Source organism: Penicillium vulpinum, assembly GCF_028829585.1.
Source record: "Penicillium vulpinum strain IBT 29486 chromosome Unknown utg000003l_segment0_segment0, whole genome shotgun sequence".
NCBI classification, from domain to species: Eukaryota; Fungi; Ascomycota; class Eurotiomycetes; order Eurotiales; family Aspergillaceae; genus Penicillium; species Penicillium vulpinum.
The window spans coordinates 3633040-3650493 of record NW_026643243.1 but is presented as its reverse complement, the minus strand read 5'-3'; the positions used below and the strand labels follow the sequence as shown (position 1 = coordinate 3650493).

The window sequence follows — 17454 nt, the reverse complement described above, 5'->3', positions numbered from 1 at the left end:
AAGAAAAATCACTGTTCCAAAATAAAAAGAAACCAAACAAACAAACCCAGAAAAAACAAGCATCCCACAACAGTCTGTTTCCGAAGCGAAGAATACCATGTACAACCCGATCTTGATCAATGAACGAGGAATGGCTGGAGGGAAGGGCGTTGATACTCTTTATGCATTTGCTTTTGTTTCAGATACTATTATCTGTCCTGTTCATAGATTCCCCCGTTGATCTTCAAAAGAATAATACCGAAGCGAAGAACAAATTCGCGAATGTCTCATGAATCATTGTGCAAACTTATAGGATTATTGTAGTAGAATGATGGCCTGGGCGTGGGGGCTCCAGTGCAGCTCCAGGGGTTCCAAGGTTCCCCGCGTAGCTTAAGTAAGAACGGAAGCTTCCGAGGACCTTCGCATTTAGCTTGAGTTCTCTGACCAACCGCAAATCGAAGGTTACTCTCATCAGCAGAAATGCGGCTACCATATGCCTCTAGAACATTAAGACTGGGACAACGGCAATTGAATTCTCTCCTCAATGGTCAAAATCGCACGTATCATGCCGCCGTGCTTGGCGGTGGCATCACAGGGCTCACAGCCGCCTGGCAACTCGCGCAAGACCCCACATGCGAATCAATCAATCTTTTTGAAAAGACAGACCGGCTCGGAGGTTGGATCGGCTCTGAAACAATCCCTGTCGATGGTGGCAACATCGTGTTCGAGTATGGGCCGCGGACGTTGAGAAGCTCGCTGCCAGGGTCACTCCCTCTGCTTTACCTGGTGAGCATTGCTCGCGTGAACATGTTTAGAATTGAAATAGCTTGATATATTGACTTATTTTGAAAGGCTACAAATCTAGGCTTGTACAAAGATCTCATTATTACCCCGAACACGAGCCCCGCGGCCCAGAATCGCTACATCTACTACCCGGACCATCTTGTTCGCATGCCGGCGCCGAAGCCTGAGCTTTCTTTTGCGGAGAACTTTGACAGTTTCGTGAATACTTTGAAGGAGCCGCTATTTAGCAAATTTCCTTCAGGGATAGTGAAGGATATCTTCGCTCCACCCCGACACCCAACTGAATGGGCGAAGGATGAGTCTGTTGCAGACTTCATCGGACGTCGTTTTGGTCCCAATGTTGCGGATAATCTAGTCTCAGCTGTATACCATGGAATTTATGCTGGTGATATCAATCGATTGAGTGCCCAAACACTGTTGGGTGCCGTCCGCAACCTTGAGGGAGGCGTCGGGGGCGTCGGTGGGGTTGTTTCTGGTGGAGTTACGGCATCTCTTATCTCCAGGTCGTTCTCCAAAACAAAGACCCGGAATATGGATGATTTTATGGCCATAGATGTTATGCCTGCAGGCCCCGAATTAGTACGTCGTCAGCATGATTTAGAAGTCCTCGCGGCTGGAGCTAGTACTTTCACCTTTAAGAGGGGAGTTGGTCAGCTTATTGGAGCACTGATCGCTTCGTTGGAAGCATCCGGTAAAGTGCGCTTCCAAATTAACACGGAGATCACTGATTTGGGTCTATGGAACAAGCAAAGCATTATTGCGGTATGTGAATTCTTCTGTACTACCATGCTCTATCCCTGAGCTCCCTGGGCCCCGGCAATGACGCTGACTGTCAATAGATGGCACATCGGTCACCTACGTCCGGTGAAATCAAGGGGTTGCGTTATGAATATGTCATCTCCACTATTCCTCCAGTTGCACTTGCGAAGGCCCTGCCCAAAACGGAGGGTGCACTGGCCAAATCTCTACTACACAAACAGAATTACGCCGTGACTGTAATGGTCGTCAATCTCTATTACCCAAATCCTAACCTTCTGCCTGTGGAGGATGGCTTTGGATACCTCATACCACGATCGATACCATACGAGCAGAATCCAGAATGTGGACTTGGCGTCATTTTCGCCTCGTCGTCTAGTGTAGGGAACGGACCGGATCCTTCGTCAACTGAAGTCAGCCAAGATTCTGCCCCTGGAACGAAACTCACTGTCATGCTAGGCGGACATTACTGGGATGGCTTCGAAGAGTATCCAGACCACGACACCGCAGTGAAAATGGCCCGCGACATGCTCAAAAGACACATGAATATCACTGATACCCCAACTGTCGCTCGGAGTCGTCTTCAGAAGGATGCCATTCCCCAGTATACAGTCGGCCACCTGGACCGCATGTATAAGCTCTCGAACACAGTTCGTAGTGAGTACAAGGGACGGCTCATTCTCGCAGGAAATTGGTATAATGGCGTAAGTGTGGGAGACTGTGTCAAGCAGGGTATTCTATCTGCCACCTATGGCATTGGAAGAAACTTGCTCAACAGTGAGCCCAGTCCATGGCGTCCGTGGACTTCCTTTGAACATAAACGCTGGAACCTCAAGGGTGGCATTGTGATGCCTCCTGTTCGACTGTTCGACTCCAAAATCTGATGTTATATGACTGATTGGGGTGGTTTTGCTATTTGCGCTTGGGGATGTACACAAGGGAAGGTCCAAGCCATGTATAGTATATGTATGTATCTTTGTAATAATAGCTTTTTTTTCTCGTTATAAGTTGGAAATCGACGGCACTGGCCGGATATAAAATGCTCTATGTATAATGCCTAATTCACTGCCAGCCCATAGTCGATCAACCAAACGATGGATTTGATCCATCTGTGAAATATGTTCTTCTGATCCTGTCAGGGTCAAGGGCGAGAGCCCCCGGGCCTTCGATCGAGAGAATGGCAGAGATGTGGCAGCATCCGGAATCCCTCACAGGTGAAGCGACTGGCGCGTGGAAGGCTGTAACCGATTGGTTGCAATGTGTCCTGCCATATAGGCAAGGTAATATTTCTCACATCCCACTTCCGATCACTTGGCGCAATGATGTAGGAGAGTCTGGGGGCCCCCGACAGATGTCACAGGGTGCTTGCAAGAACCCTGATGACAAATTTATGTATATTGGCATATACTCGACACATGGATATGGGATATTGAATTTAATCTGACACCGTGTCAGAAGGTTCAAAAAGCCATTCAAGCATTCTCATTGGTGTCCCCATTTTTCTTGTCCCCATTAGAATCGAAGCCCAAAACATCTAGCTGCCGGACCAGTTCCTGAATTTTTATAACCTTCTCCAACTGTTCAGGCAACAGCGCCTCTCCCTGCTGCTTCTTATCGTGAAGATCCCGTGCCTGGCGTAGCTTCTTCTTCAGATTGCGGGCTTTCTTCTCCTTCTCGGCTTCAAGATCAACAAGCTCTTCGGCAGGCTTTTCTTCTGCAGGTGCGGGTGCGGGTGCAGGTGCGGCGGCACGCCAGTTGTTTGACTCCACGCCCTTGCCCTCAGTGGTGGGACCGGCTTCGTCAGTTTGCTTCGCATTTCGCTTGGCCTCGCGGCGCTTAGCGTTCTTGTTACTGGCAGCAGTGGTGGCAGTGGTGGCAGCGGTTGTAGGTTTTGTTGCGGTCTTGGTCTTGTCGTCTTCGCTGCTCAATCCTTCCGCACCGGGCACCCCGCCTTTTGCGCGGGTTTTCCATGCTGCCGCAGCCCGGTTCTTGTATAGTTCGACATCCTCGGGTGGCTTGTAGCCGGGGCGCACGCGGATCTCCTTGCGCCTAGAACCGTCGGCACGGACTGAGGAGGGAATGTATCGTTCGCCGGTTTGGGCGTCGGTGGTGATGCCGGACCTAGCGACGTTGGAGGACATGGTGAGGTGGGTGGTGTGTAGGGTCTAATTTGTGAAATGAAGTTGGTAAAATAATAGATATATGACACCAACTTGACAGAGTCAAGCTCCAAGGTAAAGATCAATATCTTTTGAAGATTAAAAGAGAAAAATAACGCGAACATTGAAAGTTGAGTGCGGAAGGCCGGAGGCCCGGCCAATCAGCGGACCGGCAATTCCCGCAGATTCAGCCTTTCGCAACTTCAACCTCACAACTTCAACTCTCGTTGACCCCATCCTCCTGTCAGATCCTCTAATTTAGGTCGTGTGAAAACACCCCAATCTCTCACAATGGCTGGCGTATGTCTATATTCCCTCCCCCAGTGTTCCTATTTGCACTGTCATGTCCATTACTGACTTACCTCTCGCATGACAGCTCGCAAACGTTATCTACTCGCATGTCTCCCCTTCCTAGGTCCTACGATCGCGATGAAATTCGTCCAATTGAAATCTAACCGAGGCACTCTTCGCTGTGTTTAGGACCTTCATCCGCAAGAACACTGTCCTTCTGACCACTGCTTTTGCCGGCGCCTTCGCTTTTGAGCTGTGGGTTACATCCAGTCTCCGAACATGTCAAGACATGCTATACATCTTATACAGAACACTGACCAAGCAATACCAACACAGTGCCTTCGATATCACCTCCAACAAGGTCTGGGATAGCTGGAACCAGGGCGTATGTGAACCTCTTTTCCTGATGGACTACAATACCCGAGGCTAGGACACACGCTGACCATTTTTCTCACCTTACAGCGCCAATGGAAGGACATCAAGCACCGCTATATGGTTAAGGAGGAGGAGGATGATGAGTAGATGGACTTGCCGAAAGTGATGTTGGGTATATCTTACCGCGGGTAAAGGGGCATGGAAAAGCCAGCCCTGAAGCGAAGCTAGTGCCTGTTATTTCTCATCCCATATGTGGGCTTGTATGCGATAGATGGAAATCTGTATTTTGACTTTCAATCTTTGTTTTAAATCTTCAAATGTTCTCAAATGGTGGCGTGTTGTAAGTGGTGGTTAGGCCGTATAGCATGGTTGTGGCGTTTGGCGTTTGCTGAGAGAGGCCGGTTCCATCGATGTCATAGTGAAAAATGCTACCTTCCGATCTCAACAAACAGTTTGATTTCTTCTTGTGTTTTGACCTTAAGACCGTCGAATGTTAAGCTCCACATTCGAATTTGCGTATGACTTCACCGTATCTGTGCTGATCTGCTCGCCTGTATTGGTCCACTCACCCGTTGCTCTTACCTTCTTCCCCCCACCACAAAGTATCAGTGTGTGAGCAACTTGGACTACATCTGAGAACCCTGCTTGATCCGGCTGACTCTTGAAATCTTCACTTGAAAATTTCCTTTTTTGCCTGCATACCCGTGGAGAAATCACCTGCGTCGGACCATTACTACCTTCAGCGCATTGTCGCGACAACGGCCATCCGTTCCATCACTCACTTGTGATAGCCCGAGCGGCCGCTACGATAGCCCGGCCACAACGATAAATCATGCTCATGCTAGGGGAATGTGAGAAGCTGCTCGGTGATGGTCTTCTCCGTTTACCCAAGAAACACAACTTCCGCTATGGCCCTGCTGCCGAGAGAGACCTGCTAGAGCTTCTCTTCCGATCGCTTGTCGGACACAACGACGATCTAGTACAACAGCTGTTCCCAGAAGGAACTCCTACTGGTCCATGGAAACTGGCGGAGGCTCAAGGTGCCCGGGAAGGGGCCGAGTACAGCGAGTCAGCGCGGGGCAAGCGCTGCGGTCATATTTTCCGTGCTGGGGAAGCCACATACCGATGCGTGACCTGTGCTGCAGATGATACGTGCGTATTGTGCAGTCGATGCTTCGATTCCTCGGATCACACCGGACACCAATATCAGATTTCGCTCTCATCTGGAAACTGTGGCTGCTGTGACTGCGGTGACGACGAAGCATGGCGCCTTCCACTGTTCTGCGCCATTCATACCGATAGTGGCAATACCAAGGGCAAGGAACGGGCGCAGCGGGTATTGCCTTCTGAGCTTGTGGCCTCGATCCGCTTGACTATATCCCGTGCGCTCGATTACTTCTGTGATGTCATCTCTTGTTCCCCGGAGCAATTGCGGCTGCCAAAGACTGCCGAGGGCATCAGACAAGATGAGGAATCCTCTCGGTTGCGTCCGGACTGGTATGGTGCTGGCGATGAAGAGGAGGAAGAACCTGAATTTGCGGTCATGCTGTGGAATGACGAGAAGCATACCATTCGCGATGTGTCTCATCAGGTCACACGTGCTTGTCGTGAACGAGATAGCTTTGGCGTTGCGCGGGCCCATGAAACAAACGATATTGGCCGCAGTGTGATTAAATATTCGAAGGACCTGAACAGACTCTTAGGTGTTTCTAAGATAATTGAGGAGATCAAGGTCACTGTCACGGTGCGCTCTGCACGTGATACTTTCCGCGAACAAATGTGCGCAACGATAGTGGAGTGGCTGTCTGATATTGCCGGCTGTGAAATCCTCGAAGACAATGAAATTTTCAGACAAATCATCTGCGAGGAAATGCTTTCACCTTGGAAAAAGGGCAGTGGTGGATATAACGAAGATATCGGCATGAAGGGCATTGATGATCATCAGCGGACTGAGAACCTTCCAGGTCGCACGCTCATGATCAATTTGCCTAATCATGGTCAGGTCCTCTTAACCACGGATGATGACGAAGATGATATGCTTGACGACGACGTTATAGAAGAAGAAGACGAAGACGAAGACTATGTCGAGGCACATGACGCTGATGATGAAGATGATGATGAAATGGACATCGAACTCACTCGTGATCAGGAAGATGACGAAGATATGATCTTGGCGGGTGCAGATGAAGAACTTGCTCTAGCGGAGCGTATTCTCGCCGGACTTGCTGGCACCCAGCCACCACCTCCTCGACCAGCACCAACTCAAACCGCAGATCGGTCCTCCGCCGAACGAGGCCCGTCTGCATCTCAAAGCCCTAGCCCCGAATCCACCCCTACTGGCTATATCCCCATTCCTAAGACTCCTGGTTCGAGCCGTCAAAGACCTTCGAACACAGACAGTCACTGGCAAGTCCAGCCAGCCGTTCCCGCCCCAGGTGAAAAAGTACCTCCGTATGAAGACCTATGGCAGCGTACTCGCCTAGATTGGCTGGTGCTCTATGACCTGAGGTTGTGGAAGAAGACACGAACCGACTTGCGTGATCTTTACATCAGCACCGTTGTCAATGTCCCTCAGTTTAAGCGCATTATGGGCCTTCGTTTGTCTGCGTTGTACACAGCTCTCGCTCAACTATACCTCATCGCGGACCGAGAGCCGGACCACTCGATTGTCAACCTTTCATTACAGCTTCTCACGACGCCTTCTATTACCGAAGAGATTGTTGTGCGAGGCAACTTCCTCACGAAGGTGATGTCTATTCTATATACCTTCTTAACTACAAGACAAGTTGGTGAACCACAATCCGTTGACCCCAACGCTACGCTGGCATTTGATGCTGGCTCGGTTACAAACAGACGTCTCTATCACTTCTTCCTTGATCTCCGATACCTTCTCCAATCCGAATATGTCCAGCACCGTGTGCGGACCGAGGAGCAATATCTTCCTCAATTCCTTGATCTTGTCAAGCTGTCGCAGGGTATTTGCCCTAATGTCCGCGCTGTTGGTGAACACGTTGAATACGAAACCGACGCTTGGATCAGTGCATCAATTCTCATGCGGGAGATCAACCGACTTTGCCGCCAATTCTGCGAGTCTTTCCGCGACCCTGAAAAGGACAACGGTGACAACCTTTTGAGGGCAATCGAGACTACCACTACTACCACGATTCTCCATTCAGCCGGTATAGAACGCAAGCGATTCGACCAGGCAGAAATAAAGGATGAATTAAGATTCAAGCTGCTGCCACCTTTCGATTTTGAGGTCGGTCCTTCTGGCCAAGTCCCCTGCCATCGGGTGGTTGAATTCGTGGTGGAACGTGGATCCATCAGTTTCCACCACGCCCTTCACTACACATTGTCGTGGCTTATTGAATGCGGACGAGACATAAGCAGTGAGACTATGCGCGACGTTCTATTTGACGCTGCCAATACGGCGAGGATTCAGATCCATGCTGCCAAGGCTGCCGACCCTAGTAAAGTTGATGATGTTTTGCTTACACTTGGGCCGGAAGACTTGCTTCTAGCCATGTTTGACTATCCACTTCGAGTCTGTGCTTGGCTGGCACAAATGAAGGCTGGTATGTGGGTTCGCAATGGTCTCAGTCTTCGGCATCAAATGTCGCAGTACCGTGGCGTCTCTTCTCGCGACTTTGCGTACTATAGAGATATTTTCCTTCTCCAGACTGCCCTGGTCACCTGTGATCCTAGCAGAGTTCTTGCTTCCATTGCACACCGTTTTGGTATGGTTGAATGGATGGCTCGGAACTATGTATCCCGTCCTGGATACGAAGATACCCAGATTGTAGATGTGGCAGAGGAATTTGTTCATCTCCTGGTGATCCTACTGACGGACCGAACATCTTTGACCGCCATCGATGACAGCAATCATCTCACCCACGAAAACATCAAGCGTGACATCGCTCATGTCTTGTGCTTCAAGCCCCTGTCTTTCTCCGATCTCTCGACCCGACTTAGCGACAAGCTTCTGGACTCGGACATGTTCCAAGATGTGCTGGAAGAAGTTGCCAACTTCCGCCCACCTGAGGGCATGAGTGACTCTGGTACTTTTGAATTGAAGCCGGAAAATCTCGACCTTATTGATCCATACAGCGCGCACTATACCAAGAATCAAAGAGACGAAGCAGAGAACATTTACAAGGAATGGATGGCGAAAAAGACAGGCAAGAACGCCTCTGACATTGTATTTGAGCCCAAACTTCGACCTATCAGCTTCGGCGTGTTCTCAGATCTCCCCCGATTCGCCGGAACGATGCTGTTTGCACAGATTGTTCACCAATGTTTGGAATATGTTATCTCATCGAAAGAGTGCACACCAACCATCCCACCGACACGTATTGAGACTTTCCTTCAAGTGATTCTGCATCTTATCCTTGCAGCAGTCTTGGAAGATAATTCCGAAGAGACTGATATGGTAGAAGAGCATTCCAATTCATTTAACTGGAATGCTTTGTCAAAGACCCGAGAGATCAAGGCTGGCCATTTAACCATTGTTGGTTTATTGGAGAGAATTTCCGTCACGCCGGAATTCGCCACATCTGGCCCTAAAATCAGACACATACTCAAACGACTGTGGCAAAAGCGCCCTCGCACGTATTCATCGGCCACTGCATCCCTCAAATTCCCCTTCGATCGAATCGACACAAACTCTCCTGCGATTGATGCAGATAACGACAAGGAGGTCAAGAAGAAGCAAGCACTGGAGAGGCAAGCCAAGGTCATGGCGCAGTTCCAGCAGCAGCAGCAGCAATTCTTGAACAGCCAGGGTAACATCGATTGGGGCGAAGAAGATTTCAGCGATCTTGAGTCTGATACAGGCGCTACCCCAGAAAAGAAGCTATGGAAGTATCCTAGCGGAACATGTATCTTGTGTCAGGAAGAGACCAGCGACTCAAGGCTCTATGGTACATTTGCCTTGGTTCAAGACAGCACGATTCTCCGACAGACCGATATCAGGGACCCCGATAGAATTCGTGAGGTGCTCAGAACACCCACCAGTCTGGATAGGTCCGCTGAAGACGTGCGGCCATTTGGCGTATCCGGAGAGAACCATACTACCATCAAGCGTCTTGATTCTTCCGGTGGTGAAGTCATCAGCGAAAAGATTGGACTAAGTAAAGGGTTCAATGCAAAGAGTACTCTTCGTGGGGCTGTGACTACTGGCTGTGGGCATATAATGCATTACTCTTGCTTTGAACAGTACTATACGGCGACGCACCGACGACACACCCAGCAAATTGCGCGTAACCATCCCGAGAACACCAACCTCATGGAGTTTGTTTGCCCTCTCTGCAAAGCTCTCGGAAATGCATTCCTCCCCATCACTTGGAAGGGCAAGGAAGAGTCTCCCCTTGTTCCACTCAGCCCCTCTGAATCATTCGACCAGTGGATTCAATCGGGCCTCAAGCACACCTTGAACCAACAGCAAAACTTCCCAGTCCTTATGGAGAAGGAGAAGGCCTCTCCTCAACCATACACCGACATATTTATTGATTACTTGTCTAAGACTCTAGTACCTCCGCTTTCTAGTGATATCGATCAGCTGAGGGTCTTGCCTTTCCCAGCAACTGCTCCTTCACAATACATCACACCAGCGCGCATGCCAATGCCAGGTGTTTTCCCTCCCGCCGAAGACCTCTCCCCTTCTAGCCCACCTCAACAGGTCTTGAGTCCCCCAGAAAGCCCTATGTCGGAACTACTTCAGATCTACAGACGGCTCAAGAAGACACTCAAGACGAACCATGTCAATTCGATGTTTAACAACACTTCTGAAGCGAACATCAATGAAGATCTTGTACACACTGATTCTCTAATTCGCAGCTTTGGTTTCAGCATTGCTGCCGTGGAGATCGCGCAGCGTGGTGTCGAGTCAGAGCCTGGCTCAACTTTACTGGACACAATTCCTTCACTGACGCTTACCCATCTGCGTGTTCTATCAGAGACTGTGTTGACATATGCTGCGGTTGGGTGTCTTCACTCGGCGGGATCATCAAAAAGCCCTCCAACAAATGAGTTCCAGGAGATGCATCGTCAAAAGATCTGCCAGCTACTTGTCGGGCACCCTTGCTTGAGCGGTACAGCTTTGCTCAATGATGTCCGTAATATTGAGCCTCTGCTCGCTGTGGATACCTTTGTGTTCCTCGCAGAATCATCGTTGTCTCTGCTTCCAGTCCTTGATATTGATATCAGGCATCTTGTGCGGATGTGCTTCGTGGCTGAAATTGTTAAGGTCGCTGTCACTTTCATTCTTTGGCCATTGGGATTGAAGGAGGAACTTGCCACCCACCCCGAGGACGATTTTATGGTTGCTGATGTATCTGAAGAGCAATTCGGAGTGACCAAGCAGTTCTTCGATTCGATCGTTGCTGAACTCAAGGCGAACTCTGTCGGCCGGGCCGAGGGCTCCTCCTTCCCCGCTGAGAGTGGCTACGTCAAAGACGGAGAGGAAACTGCCACTCCTAGCGTCATTCTTGCCGTCCGACGACTTGTTACGAGCTATGGACTAGCATTCCTGCGCAAGGCAGTTATCCTTCTTCATGTTCAGCACGGCGTGGAGTTCCCTAACACTGGATTCACTGATGTGGAGTCCTCTGAACTTGAGCGCCTGACCAAAGCACTTCAGCTGCCTTCCATTGATGAGATTCTCATGTCTGTCAAGCCCGCACGCAAGTCAAACAGCCCCTTCGATGCAGTCATTTCAGGATGGATCTTCCACTGGAACGCCTCACGCTCAGGCATCCGTTTCGAAGACCACCGTCTCTGGCCTAGTCTGTCGCACCCTGCTATCTTTGAGCTTGTTGGCTTGCCCAAGTACTTCGATAGTCTCATCGAAGAGGCAAACCGTCGCCGTTGCCCAAATTCCAAGAAGGAGCTCACTGATCCCAGTATCTGTCTATTCTGCGGCGAAATATTTTGCTCACAGGCAGTCTGCTGCATGACAAACAAGCTTGGCGGCTGCAACCAGCATCTTCAAAAGTCAGTATTCCCTCATACTTTGTTTACAAGTACTCTTTAACTAACCAAGTTTTTATAATAGATGCGGTAAAAACATCGGTCTTTTCATTAATATTCGCAAATGCACTGTTCTCTACCTACACAATACGAACGGATCCTGGCATTACGCGCCCTACCTCGACCGCCACGGCGAAGTCGACCCCGGCCTCCGCCGCAACCGCCAGCTTATCCTCAATCAGAAGCGGTACGACCGGCTACTACGCGATGTCTGGCTCTCGCATTCGATCCCTGCGACTATCAGCCGCAAGCTGGAGTCAGAGATTAACAACGGAGGCTGGGAGACTATTTAATGAACACAGAACTCCGGTTTCTTTTTGCGATCGTTGTGCGTGCGCTTAGATTTCTGACGTTCTGAATTTTTGATGGCCAATTGGAAACGATCGTGATTGTGTGTTTAGCCGCTTTTTTCATTTCCTTTCGTCTATGCATTTCTACTATGTTTTTGTCTCATTCTTACTGTATATCGGACATGCTTTTATATCAATGGGTTCATTTGGTAGTTATGATAAAAAAATATCAGGCTACATTCAACCCAAATTTCGGTTGAATTTGTGAATGTATTATTACAAGAATAGCCGCCGACTGCTTATACGGCGTTGTGATGTCTTTCTGGCAGTCTTCTAGTAGTCTTACGAAATATTCTTTTTGGATATATTTTCTCGAGGTCCCTTCTCGGTTTCATAACCGGGCGACAGAAAAAGACGGGAAGGCGTAAACCATGCAGGGCTTTTCTATGTATATCCAGGCAGTTACATATTTTCCTCTTTTATATCTCTTCCAATGAGCAGTTGGCACTCGCAGTTTCTGTTGTTCTATAATAGCGGCGAAATGTTGTAATTGCTAGAAATATTCACAAATTTTAGTTGGGCGGAACGGTGTACCTAGAAAATATATTTCTGTTTATCCCTCGTCTACAGGAATACATGTATAGAATATATATTAATACCCAATACACTTTCTATATCCCGAAGGCTCACCATAAGTCGCGTCCACTTATAGTCTATAATCAATCAAACTATCAAAGCAGGCCTCACCTAGGCAGGAATCTGATGAGTATCATTAACCCCCCCCCAGGGGACACTGACTGGCAGCATCTATTCAACAACTCCATGTTGCCCAGCTTGTTTCGTTGAATGAAGCATGAGTATTAATTGAAAATAATAATAATAATAATAATAATAATAATAAAGTCATCGCTCGTAGGCGATCTAGCAGCTTGAGATCACACGGCACTCAAGCTAAGGGTAGATGAAGATCCAAGAGGCAGAGCACCAATGTCGCCAACGACAACCGTGGCCAGGTCCATCCATTTGCTTATACTAAAAAGTATCACTTGTTAGGGAAATGATGCTAGATTGCCTGTCTTCCAAGGTTGTCTTAGGGTAAATTTCCCTAATGCTCCAAACTAGAGATAGTCTTATCTTATCAGTGCCAAGCGGGATCTTCACCTCTTGACATGAGCCTTTCTCGACTTCAACTCTAGCAGTTTACGCTCGCGAATCATGAATAACGAACAATTTCGCCGGCTAATAGCCGACCAGTCATCGTCAAAACCCGCGGGCCAGAGCCCAGCGCCTGGTCGGGATGCATCGCGTGGCGGCGCAACCCCAGGTGGGTCCCTGGGATCGCGAATGCGGTCCAGTATTCCCATGACCCCGTACGTCGCTTGATTTGTAGATTGCTATCATTTCGGATGAAGCTAACAGCGGTGGTATTACTCTAGACGTTCAGTTGGTGTGGATTTCGCTCGCCAGCTCTTCGAGCAACGCCGCGAGGGCGATCGACCTTCCAAGCGATTCAAGTCCTCCGCCGCGCCCAAGGGTACCTCGCTACCAACTGGATATCAGGATCGTGCAAAATTACGCAATGCAGAGGATGAGAGCAGCACAGGCCTGGAGGCGCGCATCAAGGCATTAGAGGATATGGTTAAGTTGGGACAAATCGACCAGGCTACCTTCGACAAACTCCGCCGAGACCTCGGGGTTGGAGGTGATCTTGAAAGCACACACATGGTCAAAGGACTGGATATGGATTTGCTAAGAAGGATCAGGGCTGGCGAGGATGTGTCGCAATCGGCTGAGAAACCGGCGCCACCCCCGAAAAAGAAGACGTAGACGAGGAATTTGAGCGTCTGATGGAAGAGAAGGGCCAACAAAAGAGTCTGGAAGAGCTTGCTGCTGCACCAAAGGAACATAAAGAAAAGAAGAAGGGGACCATGGCACCGCCGCCTGCTAGGCCCAAGACCCGCGATGAAATTCTGCGGGAGTTGAGGGCGAGCCATGCTGCCGCTGCCGCGCCTGCTCCGCCGCCAGAGTCCATACTCGGCTCAAAATTCAAGAAGCTGAGCGATGGGAAGCCCGAGAAGAAGCGGTTTGTGGAACGTGATGAGACCGGCCGTCGACGCGAAGTGCTCCTCATTACTGATGCGCAAGGAAATACGAAGAGGAAGACTAGATGGCTTGATAAGCCGATTGAAGCGTCTATGCCTGCCACGGGAGACCTTATGATGCCCGATAAGAGTCTCGCACCACTCGGTATGGAAGTTCCAGCTGATATTGCTGCCCGTGTTGCTGCACAAGTGACACCCGAGGATGACGATGACGATATCTTTGCCGGTGTCGGTGATGATTACAATCCTCTCGCCGGAATTGAAGACGGCTCATCATCTGATGAAGATGGTGAAGTTGCAGATTCGACTATTCGCAAACCTGAAAAGGCTTCTGTCACCGAAGAGGAGAAAAAACCTACCGCCCCCGAAACAGCACCTGGGAAACCCAAGAATTACTTTGCTACTGGGCCCTCGACTGCAGCAGAGGAGGAGCCCGTTGATCGATCCAACCCCCTCACTAAAGATCCAACCATTCTTGCTGCCCTCAAGCGAGCAGCAGCCCTCCGACAGAGCTCTCCCTCGGCAGAGGGCGAACCAGATCAGTCTTCTGAGACAGTGCTTCGCCATAAGCGCTTCATTGAAGAGGCACGCCGCCAAGAGGCCATGGATGCCGCAGATATGGATATGGGTTTCGGAGGAAGTCGCAACGAAGACGGAGAAGAGGAGGACGATGGTCCCCTGCTCGATTTTGATGACGACGAGCGAGGCGGGAAAAAGAGAAAGCGTGGGCCCAAGAAGAGGAAGGGTGACAAAGACAGTGTCTCGGATATTATGCGTGTTGTCGAGGGTCGCAAGAAGGAGGCTTCATGAGTGTCATTGCTACCGATGCTATGTCTTGGACTTTCTGTGTACTTTCTACTATGAAATTGAAATTTGAAGCTATTTTATACCCTGATATGTTATGCTTTGTCTACTTGTCTACCAAATTCATCAAACCAGTGTTTACAACCTGTTGTATCATTCCTTTTTGTTCTTTTCTGTATATCCATCCCTGAATGTAATGGAGACTACATGGCATGTCATATCCATACATGTGTACTCCACATATTTATACGCAAGTACCCAACCGTTCATTCGGCCTTTTACTTTGACGATGCAGGACCCTGTCACTCTGAATAACCAGTTCATTTGATAGGGATGACGTTCGGCGGAGACATTACATATAACAAAGTACTCCGATGATGTTTCTAGTATTCTATTTGACGGTATTGTCTGCTAGAAACTGCTGCGGACAGCTGCATCGAAGTACTGCTTGTGTGTCTCAATGTACTCCGTCGATAATTTCGGCATCGGACATGTGGGAGATGGGTCCTGGACTGAAGTCTACCTGGTTGACAGGTCCATGGATTCTTAGTTAAGGCTGAGTCTCCGTCTTCAGAAGCTGTTGTATCTCGCCTTTATAGATGGCGATAAATGGATCATATCTCTATACCAATCTACAAAATATGTATCAATCGGCCTAGGTAGATATCATGCGAGATTCTGGACTCTCTAGACCGATTCCTGGACCGCGTTGTCGTATCTCCTCACGAAGGTTGTCTCTATAAGATGTATCGAGACATGGGTCATGTTAACTTAACGGTGGCACTTTCCCTAGTTGAGACAGAGCTATTTCCCTCAAAACGGGAGGAACCCCCAGCTTCAGTCCCCGGCCTCAACATATAAATACCCCCATTTCCTTTCTTCTCCTCCTTTTTTTTTTTTCCTCCTACATCCCTCTTCTCTCCATCTTCCCATCTATCTTCCATCAATTTTCCAGCCTCCCATTGGGATTTTGTACTTTTGTTTATCATTTATGGCTTCACGGTCATCATCTCTCCACCATCCTCTCTTTTTCTGCATCTCTACTACGCGTCTATATTATGATCATCTTGGTGACTCCCAGCTGGTCACGTCGACTCGACCATTTTGATTGGCAAGTAAGTGCCTTTCCACTCTTGTTCCTTCCACTCTTGTTCCTTCCACTCTTGTTCCTTCCACTCTTGTTCCTTCCACTCTTGTTCCTTCCACTCTTGTTCCTTCCACTCTTGTTCCTTCCACTCTTGTTCCTTCCACTCTTGTTCCTTCCACTCTTGTTCCTTCCACTCTTGTTCCTTCCACTCTTGTTCCTTCCACTCTTGTTCCTTCCACTCTTGTTCCTTCCACTCTTGTTCCTTCCACTCTTGTTCCTTCCACTCTTGTTCCTTCCACTCTTGTTCCTTCCACTCTTGTTCCTTCCACTCTTGTTCCTTCCACTCTTGTTCCTTCCACTCTTGTTCCTTCCACTCTTGTTCCTTCCACTCTTGTTCCTTCCACTCTTGTTCCTTCCACTCTTGTTCCTTCCCAACCCCTCCATCTCCGATCCCAGCACTTCTTGGTATTGTCGTGGTTCCATAACTCCATGGCATCATGTCTGTCTCTTGATACTCTTATCATGCGTCTACCCTTGTCATCAACTCATGGTCCGCAGCAATGAGTTTGCTTTCCTGTTACCCAGCTAATATATTGCAGCCCTGAAGAGACCAGAATCCCAGTTCATGCTTGCCATGCATGTTGAATTGGCTTGATATGACCTTTATGTTCATGAATGCGTCTTGGGAGGAAATGTTATGATGACCGTTCATACCAGGTGAGAACTCACTTTTGGATCCAACATCGAGTGGAAGACCTCACCAGTCCATTGGCTGACGCAGGGAAACTTTTTCTTCCTCTGCCTTTAGGGATCTATGCATTTTTTTGCCCCATTTGTGGGAACGGCATCTGCCGTCATGAAGGAAAAACACATCCTGCAACTCAGGATATACAGGCTATGACACCTCTACCCCCTCGTCACCATTGAAAGCAAAGACTCAAGCTTTTATCTGCACACTGATCATTCAGGTGAGGTCTCCTAGCGGATACAAATGGAAAGGAGGTTGAATGCACCTGCGCCAGCCTCCGTAGGTAGTTAGATAGGGCTCTGCGATGGGATCTCACACCAGCTTTCGCTGACGGTTATTTTCGCTTACCAGGCACCCCTTGTCGATACTACAAGGAAAATCAACAAAACTGGTCAGCCCGAGCGTCCACGGTTTCTTCACCACATTGCAAACTGCAGTCCTCTAGCAAGCCAATACTACATCTGCAGACTACAAATTCAGGTGAGGTTCCTGACCGGACATATGGATAGGAGGTTGGCTGGACGCCGGCCTCCGTAGATAGTTAGATAGAGTTCTGGGATGGGATCTCACCAGCATTTGCTGACGCTTGTTGGTTTTAACCAGGTTCCCATATACCCACAAAAGCTGCCAACTTGATCCCTCCAACTTGATCCATTCCAACAGCTGACACAGCCAATTCTCCTCAAATCCACTCTGAATGAATTTTCAGTGCAGGGCACCTCGAGCATCCATACGCAGAATACACACACACTGCAAAAAACAGGTGAGGTTCCTAACCGGACACACGTGAATAGGGAGCTGGCTGCACGCCAGCGTCCGTAGATAGTTAGATAGAGTTCTGGGATGGGATCTCACCAGCTTTTGCTGACGCTTGTTGGTTTTTACTAGGTTCCCCTATACCCACAAAAGGTACCAGCTTGGTTATTCCAAGTTGATATCTAGAGCTGCTTGATCCATCTCAACATCTCAATCCAAACAGCCATCGATCAACTTCTACCAGGACCGCCCCAAGCCAATTCTCAGCGCAGGTTCT

General features: G+C 49.0%; 6 protein-coding genes across 6 annotated transcripts; 4 read left to right on the top strand and 2 right to left on the bottom strand.

The window, feature by feature from the left end:
- Nucleotides 1-459: 459 nt before the first annotated feature.
- On the top strand, nucleotides 460-2423 carry hem14 (oxygen-dependent protoporphyrinogen oxidase; the record flags this gene model as incomplete). The annotated part of the gene is made up of 3 exons (XM_057254120.1): nucleotides 460-765; nucleotides 832-1545; nucleotides 1623-2423. 3 exons carry the CDS (start codon nucleotides 460-462, stop codon nucleotides 2421-2423), a joined length of 1821 nt encoding a protein of 606 aa, XP_057107982.1.
- A 588-nt stretch (nucleotides 2424-3011) lies between these two features.
- N7479_006425 (putative RNA binding protein Pym) lies at nucleotides 3012-3680 on the bottom strand (the record flags this gene model as incomplete). The annotated part of the gene is made up of 1 exon (XM_057254119.1): nucleotides 3012-3680. The coding sequence occupies one exon, from the start codon at nucleotides 3678-3680 to the stop codon at nucleotides 3012-3014; it is 669 nt and encodes a 222-aa protein (XP_057107981.1).
- Nucleotides 3681-3989: 309 nt separating this feature from the next.
- N7479_006424 (cytochrome b-c1 complex subunit 9) lies at nucleotides 3990-4511 on the top strand (the record flags this gene model as incomplete). Its single annotated transcript, XM_057254118.1, has 4 exons — nucleotides 3990-3998; nucleotides 4159-4244; nucleotides 4299-4374; nucleotides 4452-4511. The coding sequence occupies 4 exons, from the start codon at nucleotides 3990-3992 to the stop codon at nucleotides 4509-4511; spliced, it is 231 nt and encodes a 76-aa protein (XP_057107980.1).
- Nucleotides 4512-5196: 685 nt separating this feature from the next.
- N7479_006423 (putative ubiquitin-protein ligase E3 component (UBR1)) lies at nucleotides 5197-11683 on the top strand (the record flags this gene model as incomplete). Its single annotated transcript, XM_057254117.1, has 2 exons — nucleotides 5197-11354; nucleotides 11416-11683. 2 exons carry the CDS (start codon nucleotides 5197-5199, stop codon nucleotides 11681-11683), a joined length of 6426 nt encoding a protein of 2141 aa, XP_057107979.1.
- A 1212-nt stretch (nucleotides 11684-12895) lies between these two features.
- N7479_006422 (uncharacterized protein) lies at nucleotides 12896-14592 on the top strand (the record flags this gene model as incomplete). Its single annotated transcript, XM_057254116.1, has 3 exons — nucleotides 12896-13050; nucleotides 13117-13382; nucleotides 13499-14592. The coding sequence occupies 3 exons, from the start codon at nucleotides 12896-12898 to the stop codon at nucleotides 14590-14592; spliced, it is 1515 nt and encodes a 504-aa protein (XP_057107978.1).
- A 1079-nt stretch (nucleotides 14593-15671) lies between these two features.
- On the bottom strand, nucleotides 15672-16172 carry N7479_006421 (uncharacterized protein; the record flags this gene model as incomplete). Its single annotated transcript, XM_057254115.1, has 1 exon — nucleotides 15672-16172. The coding sequence occupies one exon, from the start codon at nucleotides 16170-16172 to the stop codon at nucleotides 15672-15674; it is 501 nt and encodes a 166-aa protein (XP_057107977.1).
- Between the last annotated feature and the right edge of the window lie 1282 nt (nucleotides 16173-17454).